At 30.5% G+C, this 14,371-nt stretch overlaps 1 protein-coding gene across 4 annotated transcripts; it reads right to left on the bottom strand.

Moving 5' to 3' along the window:
• Window positions 1–6,270: 6,270 nt before the first annotated feature.
• LOC111303846 (putative axial regulator YABBY 2) lies at window positions 6,271–13,987 on the bottom strand. Of its 4 annotated transcripts, none has more exons than XM_022900316.2 (6): window positions 13,454–13,987; window positions 11,216–11,335; window positions 10,628–10,751; window positions 9,384–9,432; window positions 9,211–9,286; window positions 6,271–6,672 (listed from the first exon to the last, which is right to left on the bottom strand). In XM_022900316.2, the coding sequence occupies exons 1-6, from the start codon at window positions 13,520–13,522 to the stop codon at window positions 6,559–6,561; spliced, it is 552 nt and encodes a 183-aa protein (XP_022756051.1). In that variant the 5' UTR covers window positions 13,523–13,987; the 3' UTR covers window positions 6,271–6,558. The 4 variants fall into 4 exon arrangements, with proteins under 4 accessions (XP_022756051.1, XP_022756053.1, XP_022756052.1 ...); XM_022900318.2 differs by lacking the exon at window positions 13,454–13,987 and adding an exon at window positions 12,805–13,012; XM_022900317.2 differs by lacking the exon at window positions 13,454–13,987 and adding an exon at window positions 12,507–12,707.
• Between the last annotated feature and the right edge of the window lie 384 nt (window positions 13,988–14,371).

Genomic DNA, 14,371 nt, shown 5'->3' with positions numbered 1-14,371 from the left:
TGGCACATGTTCCAATTGCTAAAAAATAGCCCAAATTTCTGTGATGTAGTTGCTTTTAGTTTCTGGAAAAAAAAAAAAAAGCCAAAGATTTCTTGGTTTCAACTTGACAAGAATTTTCTTGAACTTTCAAGAAACTAGAAAGGCAGGTAATTTTTTTCTTTTGCTTTGATTAATTTGATTGCTCACTTGATAATTCAATTTCAATTGGTTTAAAAATCACCAAGCATAGATTTTTTATGGTAAATTTGTTTGAATGCATGGAACAATTATGATAGCTAGTAGGCATCAGATTACAAAAAATAATTCATGCATGCAAGGGAAAGTCCAAAAGAACTTCCCATTTCCAGTCATTATGTCATAGGCAAATCCAAATCTCCTGGCAATTTCATATGAGATCCAAAAAGTTCTTCAACTTACTATATGCATGAAAATTAAATTGTTTGCTTACAAAAATAAAGTAACAACTTTTTTTTTTTTGGGAAAAAACCTTATCTTTGAATAACAGGGTGGTCAAAAAGAAGTGAAAGCGAAGTGTACAAAGGAGATAAGAGAATTTATACAAGTGACATTGTACACTCGAACATTATTATTTTGGTTTTGGAGGACACTGACTCCAGACTGGATTTAGGATCACAATAATTTCTCACATTTCTTTTCTTTTAGCAATAATAATAATAAAAAAAAAGAACAAATTCTCCACTTGCACCACTTATTAACATTCTACATATATATTTTGGAAGAAATAAAATGCTAATCATTTTAATTCCAAGAAATATTACTCTTTTTTTTTAAAAAAATAAATTGGAATCTCAAGAAACCAAAGTATAAAATTTATTAAAAAAAATAATGTTTGTAATTGTGGAAAATAATTACTAGAAAATTAATAAAGGAGAGTCCAATCCTGATTTATGAAAAAGGATTCTATGAAACAATTATTTCATATTAACATATGTAATGTCAATTAAAATCATATAACATAATCATGATCTTAAAACAATATCAATAATTTATTATAAAAATTATTAAATAAATAAAATTTTATCCTATTTGAGAGGTAATAATTATTTGATTTTCTTGAAAAACACAATTATATGACATTATTTGAATAAAAAAAAATATAAAATGACGTAAATAATCGCTATCATAAAATTATTTCTCGACTTATAAGTCATGAATTTCACAGGTCAATTAGTTCAATAATGTTTGTCTTAATGCCGTAACAAGTGTGTTACGTAATAGCAACTACGTACATTGGAGGTGGTCCAATTCGTGCCATTGTCATGTGGGAGAATTTGATCAAAACAAAATACGTATCCATCATTTAATTAAGTTGGGGAAATTTGGTTTGGGGTTTTGGCATCGCTTTCGCAATAATAATAAGAACGAACATACACCATAAGAATTTTATTTTATTTTTTATTGAAAGGGAAAAAAAAGTGAATTTCTATTGATATAATTGAATAACAGATTACATTACAAATTAAGACTAGACTTTGTATTGTAAAATCTCTTTCATGCCAACATTGACATCATGGCTCTCTCCCTCAGGCAAAAACATGTCACCCTACAAAATTATGCCATACTGAAAAATTACTATCAATATATTAAATTTATAAGATATGTTAGATGAGATCATAACTTAAAGATAAGATTGAAACTCTTTGATTTTCTCGAAGTTCAATTGAAATCATGTATAAATATTGGAAATTAATTTAGTTGATTTATATAATCACTATTACAAACTAACATTCAAAGGTTTGAGGTTTAAATATCGTAACCTTCGATCCCTTATTATATTTTCAAATTATAATTTCTTTTATATGTATATTAAAAAGAAAATTGAAAATGCAACCTAAAAATAGCGGCAGGTTTCAAAACCATTAACACCAAATAAGTAAAAATCTCAAAATCAAATCAAATTCAATCGAACACTATGAACTTAAAGCTTCATTTTTAAAAAACTATCAAATTTATTTACCTATGTGTATATACATGAATTTTTCTTTTCTTTTCTTTTCAGTTTAGAAATGTCTTAGTTAATGATATCCAACTGTTAGAATTTTTTTTATTGTGCAAGTAAATAGCATTCCAAAAAAAAATAATAATAATAATAAAAAAAGGAACTAACAAGTTAGCCTGCGCATGCACTAAACTGAAATGATCAAAATTTTATTATTTAAGCTATCAGTCGATCTGATATATTGATAAAGTTTTGAATTTTTAATTTTAAAGATCAGATTCAATTTTTAACAAAATTAAATATAAAAAAAGTTTTAGTATTTATAGCATTCTTAAAATGAAAATTTAAGCTTTTAATGTTTTCAAATGTGGAAGAAGATTTTTGCCTAATTTATGGTCATTTTGTTAATAAGAAAAAACAATAATTCTAAATAACTAAAATTATATATGTCTAATTTTTAAGTTACAAAATCTACCTTATCTTATAAATCTTATCTCTTCATAGTTGTGGGAAAAACTCAGGTTAGAAAAATTATGTTGGAAAAGTACTTTAAAAAATTATTGTAAAAAAATTATGATTTTAAATTTCTAAGTATTTAGCATGGTTATGAAAAATTAAAATATTTAAAAGGTACGTGATATTGGAAAGGAAAAATAGGTTATTTTTTTCAAAAATAAATAATTAAACAAATATTTAGTAATTTTATCTCTAAAATATAAATTTTAAATGCCTCTAAATTAATTTTTGCGATTGGCTCACTTTTAACAGTAAAAAATGCTGTTAAAACAAACTATAGTATGTTTAGCATTATTTTTGCTTTAAAAAATTGTGTTTTGGACTATGATTCAAAAGCACAAATCCAAACACGGTTTTTGAACAAAAAAATTTTGCTAAACACGTTATGATTTGTGTTAAAAATATTTTTTTTAACCGTTAAAAGTGAACTAATCATAAAAGCTAATTGAAAATTGCAATTGCAATTTGAAATTTATAATTTGGAATCAAAATTATCAAATATCCAATCCATTATTCATTTTTGACAAAAAAATTTACTTTTTCCTTTTAACATTGCGTATTTTTTAAGCATTTTAATTTTTTACAACAACACTAAACACTTAAAAATGTTAAATCATAATTTTTCATTGGTTAAATATTAATCTTAAAGCAATCCTAAGAAATTTTACTATGAATGACCAAATGGGTAAATATTCAGTGAGCAAATAGAGATAAGCTCATGTCAAAAAGATACAAGTACTTGTGGTCTCCACTCTTTTCCTTTCTGGATTAAAGAATGAATAGGTAATTATTGAGATTTTGACCAAAAAAAAAAAAGAATTGGAAGAGAGAGAGGTAATGAGATGCATGCTAGTGGTGCTAAAATAATGTGAGTGAGGAAAGCAGGAGCGGGGACTGCACACTGCAGGGAGTTGTGGTGTGGGATAAAAGAAAAGAAAAGAAAAGAAAAGAGGGTTATCATATCAGAATTCCAGACAAGGCATGAAGTGGGGAGACAGCCTTGACTCACTACTGACTGACTCACCCTTCTCTTTCTCTCTTTCTCTCTGCTGCTGCCTGCTTGATTGCTCAGATACGCAGCAGCGGCTCTTTCCTTTTCTAATCCAATCCCCAAAGAGAGATAGAAACAGATAGCTTGGCTTTATTATATGTGACATGACAACCCAATCCATGCATTTTTTTATAATAATATTAAAATAATTTTTAAACACATGAAAATAAAATCTCAACATATATATATATATATATACTTCGCAAATACCAACTATGATTTGACATTACAGATTCTGTACTTTTAGCTCCTATCCCAAAAGACAAACCCCATTTTCATTTACACCCTATTACCCTCTTGTTTCTTAATGTTTCTCTAGGCCTGCCTTTCTTTTGAACTACAATTTACAGTACAATTGGAGTCTAGAGAATTCATGCTATAAATATATATATATATATATATATATATATATCAACACATGCCAATGCCATGCACGTTTGGTGGTGAGGTCACTGTCTCACCTTATGTGAAATTCCAACTCAAATGAAAAAAAAAAAAAGTGTATGAACTAAATCAGAAATTTATGTTATTATTAAAATATGAATGATTGTTTTTATGAAATATTAATTTAAAATTTTGTTTTGAGCATATTTTTGAGGTGATTTGAAATCTATATGTATGTAGCATATATTGATCCAGCTAATTGAGGAAGTTTTTTTTTACTCAATATGTATGCTTATTTTTTATTTTATTCTTTTTAAAATGTCAAAAAATAATTAGCAGCCGACTAATTTTCATTGAAGGATCTAGGCTGAGTGAACGTTGATAAATAACTACTAATTTGGAGGTGAAAAGATTTTAGAAGCTCTTATGAATTATTTAGAATGTTTTAAGATTTTGTGAAATTGAATTCAGACTTATTTTGAAATTTCTTTCAGCATTTTTACAAGTGAATGATTAGAATTTATATCCTTACATACCTGCAAAAATATATAATATAGCAATTCTTTAAGCATGACATCAAGTGTGACCGTGCTCTCTATGTATCTAGTAGGGATTGCACCAAGCAAAGGGATCTTACTTTTCAAACATTTTTATATATAAGTTTTATATCACAAAAGACCTTTAAATTATAATAAAATATTTAATATAATATTTAAATTTAAAAATTTTTTAGCTTAATATTTGAATTATAAATTTATTAATTAATATAATATTTGATTATTTGAAATTAATTAAAATAAAAAATATTATATTAATTAATAAATTTATAATTCAAATTCCATATTAAAAATTATATTATAATTCAAAAATTATTTATGAAATTAACTCTAAGGGATAATCATGACTACTTGTGGCTTTATATATATATATATATATATATATATATATATATCACAGCTTGTTTTTATTGGTTGATACTTGGGTATTCATGACCTCAGAATGACAGAAGCATATCTAAGCTTTTTACTGCTTGATGTCGGCTAGCTCTCTTATTGTTATTCAAAACCAAAAAGGAACAGTGCAAAAAGTTTTGGCTCAGACTGGAGAGAGACAGAGAAAGACGAGGATACAACTTAGAAGTAGGGGCTATGAAAGTGAAAAGATTACAAATCATTAATGGCTGACTTAAGCATTGATTAATCTGCACCAATCCTAACGACCAGCATCACTCACTAATCGTGTTGTTGACTAGACATCTAGGGTTTTTATTACTATTTTTCTGCTTGGCCGCTAACAATTCCTTGTCCTTCATTTTGACTTCTGAAAAGTATAAATAAGTGAGCACCATAGGCTATATGCCCCTTCAAAAAGGGTAATGCAAATATTTAGAGCTTTTTCTTGAAAAGATTCCTTATCATAAAATTTAAATTGATATTCGAATTTAAATTTTAATTTAGTTTGTTTTATTTGTAAAAATAATATTTAATAAATTTAAAATTTAAAATTTTTTAATATTTTTAAATAATAACTCTTTTATAAAAAATTTAAATTGATATTTGGTACGTCAAAGATTGTTAATAATTGTTAGTAAGACTCGAATTTAAAATAATTATATAATTTTAGTTTATAGAAAAGACAAACAAGCCTACTAATCAAGTCAACTTGTCGTTGGTGTATTTGATTATTAATACTAATTGCTATAATATATGTAGCAATATTTCTCACATATTAAAAAAAGATTAAAGTTTTACACCCAATTTGAAGGTGGCCCCAAGAAGAAACAAGGTGACAAAAATTAAGAGTCGAAAGTTTTCATTCAAAGGCTGGTGAGGTATTTAGGGAAAGAAATTAAGATTTAAGACACAATCAAGTAAAGAAAGAGTATGTATATACATTTCTGCAGTCAGTAGTCCCTTGAAGAACATTTGTATGGTTTGGTTGGCCAAATTAGCTATAGAAGTTGTTTATGTATCCCAAGGATGTGTGTGTGTGTGTGTGTGTGTGTGTGTGTGTGGTGTATTGTTGTACATGTGGACACATGCAAAAGAACTGTTTATCCATTATGTCATCCGTCCAAACTATTACGTACTATTGCTATTTGCTAACCTAACGTCTTTATTTCTCAATTCTCATCTCTCTCTTTCTCTCCAAGATCGATGCCGATGAGTTAGGCTCAAATAAAAGCCTGAAGCAGGCATTATAATAGATCACAGCTTGAAATGCCAATGAAATGTCATATTGGTTAAGTGGTCCTCTCTGGCTAGCTAGATGCAGTGGACAAAGGTGACTGTCCACTCTGAAGAATTTAGAACGATCAGATAGAGAGAGACAAGAGATAGAGACTAAGACTTTGCCATAATTGTTTCCAAAAGAAATTGCACATATTATTCCCTGGGAATGTTTGTTTACTTGAAAATATGATCTGAATTCAACATAAAATACAATCAATCACTGGAATAGAAAGAAATTGCAATTCTGATGGAAATTTAAGAGGTGGAAAGGGCAACACACACATGATAACAAGGTGAGGTTTTCAGGAGGGCCTTCATCAAAACCTCAGTTCCTTTAGTAATTAAACATATAATAACATATATATAGATATATATGATGATGTCTGGGGCTTCTACTCACAGGTTGCCATTGTCTTTTAGTAGTACCCGTTAGAATTTTGAGTACCCTGATCTGCAAATGCCTGGTCGAGTTTTGCTTGCTTGTTTCCATCCAGCTTTAGCCCAAAGTGAATGTGAGGAAAATGTGCCCACTGCAAAAACGATAATGTTGTTAATTACACTGACTTTGGGAAAGGATTAGTTGAAGTATATCCATAAGTTGGTTGATTAAGTTAATTTCTTCTATTGGTCTTAACTATCAATATTAAAAAGGAAAGAAATTGAAGATATCCTTTTAAGGCATAGACAAAATCTTCCCCTTGTTTTGTTTTTTTCTTCTTCTTTGGTGCCTAGGCCAATATCATCGTAATAAAACTACCGGTATGCTGCTGTCTTATTGAAGGTGCATGCATGGTTGGACATAATTATACAGGAAGCTATAGCCTCTATGTTCCTATAATTGTTCTTGATCTCTTGGCTAAAGGAAAGGAAAATATATCATGGGCGTCTGAATTTCTGAAAGACATTAGTAGTAATAGGGAGGATCATTGATCAATTAGGAAACTTTAAGTATTAAATTTCAGTAAGGCACGGTACGTAGCACCTGAGGATCATTGATCCATGTATCTTTTGTTCAAAAAATTGAGTTCAAATCCTGCCTTTTTAACATTCAAAAAGAGAGAAAAAAAAGGAATATATATACAGAATCAATGGTCACGACTGATGATCATGAGTATCTTTAGACAGTTAATTATATTTAATAATAAAAGGTAAAATGTGAACAAAAACAATTATGATCATTGACTTTGAGCACAAGCTGTGGATATAGCATTTTACTTCTAACTACTATAACCAATTAATTAAGAAGCATAACTGTGCCTATCTCTTATCCCTTCTAACCCTGTTAATTTCTAGCTTAAACTAGTAGGCTCAAACACTTGAAGCATTCATGGAGGCAGGTCCAATGGTCTTGTCCATTAATTTCCATAAAAGCACAAGGAAGGAAAGAAGGCAGCACCATAACGTTTTTCTATGTCAACCTCAATAAATGAAGGTCTCATCAGTTTTATCTGGTGAAATTCAATGTGCATTCTTAAACCTGTGGTGTGGAATAAGAAGCTTTTCCTTTTCAGTCGTCTGCTTGTGATGAACGACCAAGGACCAACTACTCTACAAGCATCAGCTTAAAGGTTTGGTTGATTCTTGAGTGATGATCTTCCCTATCATAGGTTAGGTAAGTTTGGCTATCTTTCATGAACAACTCTTGCAGTTGTATATTATGATTGATTTTTCTTTCTTCTTAAAGAGATACTGTACTTGTAACCATTTCAAGAGCTATCACCTTAGAAAAAGTTTGTCATATAGAAATTAAACCCTAAAGATCAATTTAATTTACTGAAACCCTTGGTTAAATATTTCCTCTTAAGATTCTTTATCTTGGCAAAAATTAAAAATATCTGCAGTATTTTAATATTACAAGCCATTTTTTAGATTTTTTTTTCTCAAAAAATATATAAGTTTTAGTGCTTTACCCTTGGAGGAGTATGTATGTAAAAACAAGTAATAAGTTATTTAGGGAAATCATCCATTTGAAAATTTTCATGAGTGGAGGCTTTATCTTCCAATTACTAGACCCTATCATATCTTTTAAAATATTGCAAATATTATAAGAGTTTGATAGCCTTTTCTACTATGAAATATCAAATCATGCTTAAGAGTTCTGACACAAGTTTGTGATCATATTGCCAAAAATGTTTAAGCTAGTGCAGGCTGCATATCTGGGTTTCATATAACATTTGCTCCATATATGTCCAATTTCACATAAAACAGAAGCAAGAAAATTACTGATGGGTTCAGGAAATGACTAGCCTTACGTTAAAATCACTCTCTGACCATATATATTTCCTATGTTAAAAGACTTATTTTACAACTCTCTCTCTCTCTCAGAACATTTTGATTTTATGACATCTCAAATCATATTAATTTTTTTTATTTTTCATTTTTTAAACTTCAATTTCAACTCTTATTATATATATATATATATATATATATTATATCCAACAATGATTTCTCAGTTTTTTAATCAGTTTTGGCATTAAAATGGTTACAAGCCTTGTACAAAAAAAAAAAAAAATTTAAACATTTATATATATTGAATTTAATTTAAAATTTTAATAAAGATTATCTTTGTTTTTCTTTAAAATGTGTGTTATGTAAGTCTAATGATATTATTTAATATAAGATAAAGGGAGCAGTTACTTATCTGGGTGAAAGAAGTAACTACTTGTATATGGTTTTTTTTGTTGTTGATATTATTCATTATTATTGATTATATATATGATTGAGGATAATGCATTATCATTGGCTAGCTTTCTATACTCAAAGTGACCCATCAACTATAAAAAAAAAAAAAAAAGTAATGAAAACACCTTAACTGAAAAACCATGAGTTACAACACAAGCCTTATATTAATGATAGTTGAGAGGTCTAACATTGTGTAAATCATGCTAACAAACCACAGTAAATGCTTCTTAATATAGAACTGCAGCGAAATGGGGGAGGGGAGAACTATGGCCTACCTATATTAATTGGAAGGACTAATTTCTTATAATGGAGTTATGTCGTGGAAGGATAAACAGTGATTATATTCTTTATCGATCTATCACATTTGCAGAACATGAAAAACTTACATTTTTTGCTGCTGTGCTGAAAGCTTCCCTGTGGCTGATGTCTGGATTACTAGCCTTGATCCTTTGGATTTCCTCTCTAAAAATAGTAAGAGCCCAGAAAAGGAAAGTGAGAGAGAGAGACAAAAGGGTTATGATCCATAATCAAGTAACCATGAAATTTTTGTTGAACTTACTTGATGAACCTGTTATATGCAGAAGGAACACGTTGTCTCTTCTCAGGGGCTGCATTATTGATCACATATAGTTCATTAAACATCTAATTATAAGCAAGCTTAATTAAACAAAACACTAGATTTAGATCCTTTGGGCTCATCAATCTATTAAGTCTCTGTTTGAATTTCACCGCACTTTCGATATGGTACGATTAAGCTCATTATACTATCAATTAAATTCAAATATTGAGGTCAAATCAATATAAATTTCTTATTAAAATTTATTTTAATCACAACTATAATATTTTTTTTAATAACAGTTACAGTAATTATTATTATTATTTTTAATCTTATCAAAATGGAGCCTAAGTAAGGTTTCATATATCTATATAATTCTTTTTCTGTTCTGTTCAGAATAGGTATTGGCACTAATAGCAGATTAATTTGAATCTTGGACACCGGGACTGCTCATGTAATCCATCAACAATCCAAACAAGTAAGGCTGTAAAATTCCAAATGTCAATATATGCAGTGGTCCCACTGCTCTTAGAGTTAAAACTTCTGATCGATAATCATAATCGTTTGATTCATAGAGATGTGCAGATAGATGCCAAACCATACAATATCCCAAAGATCCTAACTCTAGAAACTGTTTTTCAATCTAAATTGGGTGGAAAATTTTCTATTGGCATAGCCAATCAACATTCTGGCCTGTGAAAGTTTGATAGAATAGGCAAGTATAGGCTTGCAGTCAGGATACTCATTAATGGTCTACTTAGATGCAAACAAACCACAAAGGCAAAAGGCATTGCTTTTAATTAATTCTTTGAGATAAAGAAATGTATATCAAACTGCGATATGATCATTTAACGTATGTTCTAGGGGCAACTTTCTTATGGTTTAGGGTAGTGTAGGGAACTGTTAATAATTATTGAGAAGTTAAACTTGTTATGTAAGGTCACCATCTGGGGAGGGGCCATGATTGGAGAGGAGAGATCAGATGGATTGCTTAAGTTGTTTCTGAAAGGCGAAAGCTCACAGGTGGCCCTATTGACATTGTGGTGATTAATTCTACTTGATTATTTGCTGTTGCCAGTGTGAGGGAGATACCTTTTTGTTCAGGGTTTTCCACAGTAGGTTCAGCATTTAACCCTTTGGTATCAGCAATACATGTAACATTTACTGAATTGTACCTAGCTCAATTTATTTGAATGTAATAAACTAATAATTATAAATATATTTCTCTGAGAGAGAGAGAGACTGACGGCGAATAGGGGGCATTCTAGGTGCTTCATCCTCAGCAGAATCAAATGCAGAAAACTTGTTGCATTCGGAAGACGATCCACATTCCTTATTTAAATGATCCTGATCAGTGTTTATCTGCTGTTTCTGCAACTCCTCTCAAAATAAAACAAAGAAGTACATCATCCAAACAATCCCTTTCTTTGGCCACAACTAATAGCACTTTTTAAGCAGAAGACCATTGATGCTAAACTTTGGCCTTGATTTAAATAGCACATCCAAAGCCATGGTTACATATTTAGCAAAAACCCTATAACAGAAACGAAGAGTTGGAGAAAAAGAAGAGGAAAGAGGTCAAGTCAACTGAAACAGCAATAATTGTTTCATATTTTTTTCTGAAAAAACCAGAGTATCTTATCAGCTAAAAGGGTTAGGAACCCACAAAATAATATGCTTTGGAATCATTGGTTACTGAAAAAAATGTATCCCTTCTTGTCTTAAATACTATAACATTCTTTACTAAACTATTCATGTATTGAATTTAATTTAATATTTCAGGAAGTCATAAGAATGTCCCAGAAAAAAGAGGGGCCAAAAGAACCCGAAAATACCTGAGCATCTTGAATGGGAATCGTTTGAAGTGAAGTTCCCATATTTACAGACAGCAGATTGGCACAATGCCCACATCTAACAGTCACTATGTTGAACAAACTGGTGCATGGAACACTAACCTGCAAAAGTTACCATTTTGGAAATGTTATAAAAGCTCCTGCAAGCTTAATAAAGTAGTGAGAACTGATCAGAAACAACAATGTATCAAGCTTTTGAGTTTTGTCTGCATAGCCAGCCAACCATATCTTTCTATTTTGGTCGTAGAAAGAGTTGAAGCTACTGATGATCAAAATAAAAAATTTGATGAACGTTTTTTGCTTCACACAACATGATCAAACACCAATATGATATTAAAGTCCCAAACCTTATATAGTTTGAGATCCCATACATTATCCTTTTATAGTCCCCAGATCTGCCATATTCAGAGTATCCAAATACTTGCCACCAAAACAATTTTGAAAGAAGAAGAAGAAACAGGATTCATGAAGTAATCCTTTCCCTACAAACTATGTATGGCTTTCAATTTTCTTTGAGGGTACTTTTATATGGGGAAGAATCAAGAGATAGAAATGATAGCAGGTGCCAAATTATATTAAGACCTCATGCTCGCACAGTTCACATGGGCAATAACTATAACTACAAAGGACTTCTCCCAATATCTGTTTTCCTTTCGGTGCGCCTGACTTTTCTGCCTGACACCGCAAGCAAGATGATAAAAGCTAGAAAAAAAAAAAAAAAAAGCCCAGTGAGAGAGTGAGAGAGAGAGGTGAAAACGACGTGACTGGAACGGAAACCATAAAGGCCATGACCAGTAACCACAGCTATCAAAGATGGTCATTGAATAAAGAAAAGATAAAATCATGAATGGTGATTTATTTACTGATCTTTGTGCAGTGTTTAGGATCTTGTATTTTAAATGTGTTTTTGTTTGTTTGGGAGTACTGGAGGAAAAGAAAAATGAAAGGGATAGGAGAGAAGATGTATAGAAAGAGAGATTGGTTTCAAAAAGGGTTGCTTAACAGAGGCAGGATATGATGAAAGGAGGTTAAAAAAAGAGAGGAAAAGCACTTCGGTTTATGGCTAGCCATGATTTCTCTTTGCCAGCTCTCCCCACAACTTCTTTTTACAAAGAAAGAAAAACACCCCTTTTTTGTACTTAAAGGTAAAAAAAACCTGAAACTATGCACCAAATAATAAAAAGAACTTGATATCATATTGAATATATATTGATCACAGATAAAAATGATGTATTCTTTCAGTGCCATGGTGTTTAGAAGCAGAAGCACCTGCCTTCACCTCCACCTCCTGAAGAGAAAAGATCTTAAAAAAAACAGTGGTTTCTAGTTTCATCAGATATGGAATTAAACTATTAAAAATGATTATTCTTGATGGTAATAGCTGTAGAAGACAGGTGTAGCTGATAAATGAAGAAGACCCAAGTTACTGGTTATGAGAATTTCAAGTGGAAAACTAAAGCAAGTGGTAGGCTTGCATTAGGTTGGAGAGTAGTACATCAGACATGAAATACCACGAACATGACCTTGGAAGGTAGCTAGAGAAGGAAAGAAGCTCCATTTTTTACTTGTACCTTGACCTGGAAGAACCCTAAATAATGCCCACCTGTAGCCCTAGTCATAGCTATCTTCAAAAGCTTTATCACCAGAAGTAGTCTTTTGGGATATTTTGCTTCTCTTTGAACTGTTGAAACTCAGTTGGTCCAAGCTTCATTTACTTGTCTATGAGAGATCCGTCTTTTGAAGGGTTTCCAATTCATCAAATACCCAGTTATTATATTTCCTTGGCCTTCCAAAATGCTTTCACACTGTGCTCCAAATACATATATATAATACTTGTGCTTTTTTAGAGTCATGTTGGAGACTTTGAAACAAAACCAGGCTAAAATTTTTCATAACATACGACATAAGAAACAGAATCTTTAGGCTATTTTCCAAGTTAAATCAAGAAAATCTCATGATCCATGAACCATGAAAAGTGAAAATTCTTTTCCCAGAAAAGGACATTTTGTAAATTGGGTTAGAAGACCATATATGGTCTTTTCAGGTGAATTCCCACTTTGCTCTTCAAGAAAAAGAACCAAAATGATTTCAGCTAACAAAAGGGTAACACTGAAACAAGCCAGTCAGGGCCAATTCAGCTCTCTTTGCAAAAGACATGGGAAAAAAATGAAGAAGAAACATAAATAGAGAAAGAAATAATAATGGAATTCAGTGCTGTACCGCTAAAATGGTGTTGCAGAAGTTGCAGTGAACATAACAAACACGTTCAGATGCCAAGTCCAGTGACATTTTTTTCCAACTTTTTTTCTCTCTTTTTTTTAAAATAGTTTTGTAACTATATATTCCCCTAGAACGAAGGAAAGCAAAAGAAATACAAATATTATGGATCAAGGTTGAAGAATTGATGAAGAGAAACGGGAATAATAATAACAAAGAGAGAGCTAGGACGACAAGGAACAAGAAAATTATTGTTTTTTTTTCTTCTATTTTATATGAATTAATTATAAGATAGAGAGATTTAAGAAGTGTACAAAAAATCTGATAGGTCTAGTCTGGTCGGGAGAGAGAGAAAGAGAGAGTAGTGAAGTGGGAAAGGAAGTGGTACAAATGTGGGTATATGGATTTATGTGAAGTAGGAAAGGAAAGAGAAAGAGGAAAGGGGTTGGGTGGTGTTATGATTGAGAGAATGAGTGGGTGGGAGTCATCCATCCCTTAACCGTCCAGGCTCTCTGTAGCGGACGAGGGGGGCGAGATATTTATGCCTTGGAATGTTTTAGGTATGTGAGAAGGAAAGAGGATGAGAGCTTATATTGAGATATGAGAAAATACTCAAAATCAGAATTTTTTTTAATTTTTAATCTATCTTTAAAATTTTTTATTTTATTACATATCTTGCTAAAAAAATATTATATGTATAAATTTTTTTAAATTCATAATTTTTAAATGTTAATTTCAATAATATGTTAACTTAATCAAATTAAAATTAATCGAAATTAAAAGCTTTTAACGTGATTATGAAATCAATTATTTTTTATGGATATTGTATTACAAACATAAAAAAATCTTAAATATTAGATTTTAAACTTTAAAAAATATACATTAATAAATTAAATTAAACTCTAAAATCATGTGATGATA

Source organism: Durio zibethinus, chromosome 13 (genome assembly GCF_047325235.1).
Source record: "Durio zibethinus cultivar Kanyao isolate XHJ-2024 chromosome 13, ASM4732523v1, whole genome shotgun sequence".
NCBI lineage: Eukaryota > Viridiplantae > Streptophyta > Magnoliopsida > Malvales > Malvaceae > Durio > Durio zibethinus.
Note: the sequence above shows the minus strand (reverse complement) of the source record. Positions and strands in the feature narration are given on the sequence as shown.

Bases quoted from the DNA above. Each gene is read 5' to 3' on its own strand.
- LOC111303846 (XM_022900316.2), bottom strand. From the start codon at position 13,522: ATGTCACTGGACTTGGCATCTGAACGTGTTTGTTATGTTCACTGCAAC. The intron at 9,433-10,627 runs GTCAGTCTCTCT...TCAATAATGCAG, and splicing joins TAGAATGCCCCCTATTCGCC to CCCCTGAGAAGAGACAACGT. The intron at 9,287-9,383 runs GTAAGTTCAACA...TACTATTTTTAG, and splicing joins GCATATAACAGGTTCATCAA to AGAGGAAATCCAAAGGATCA.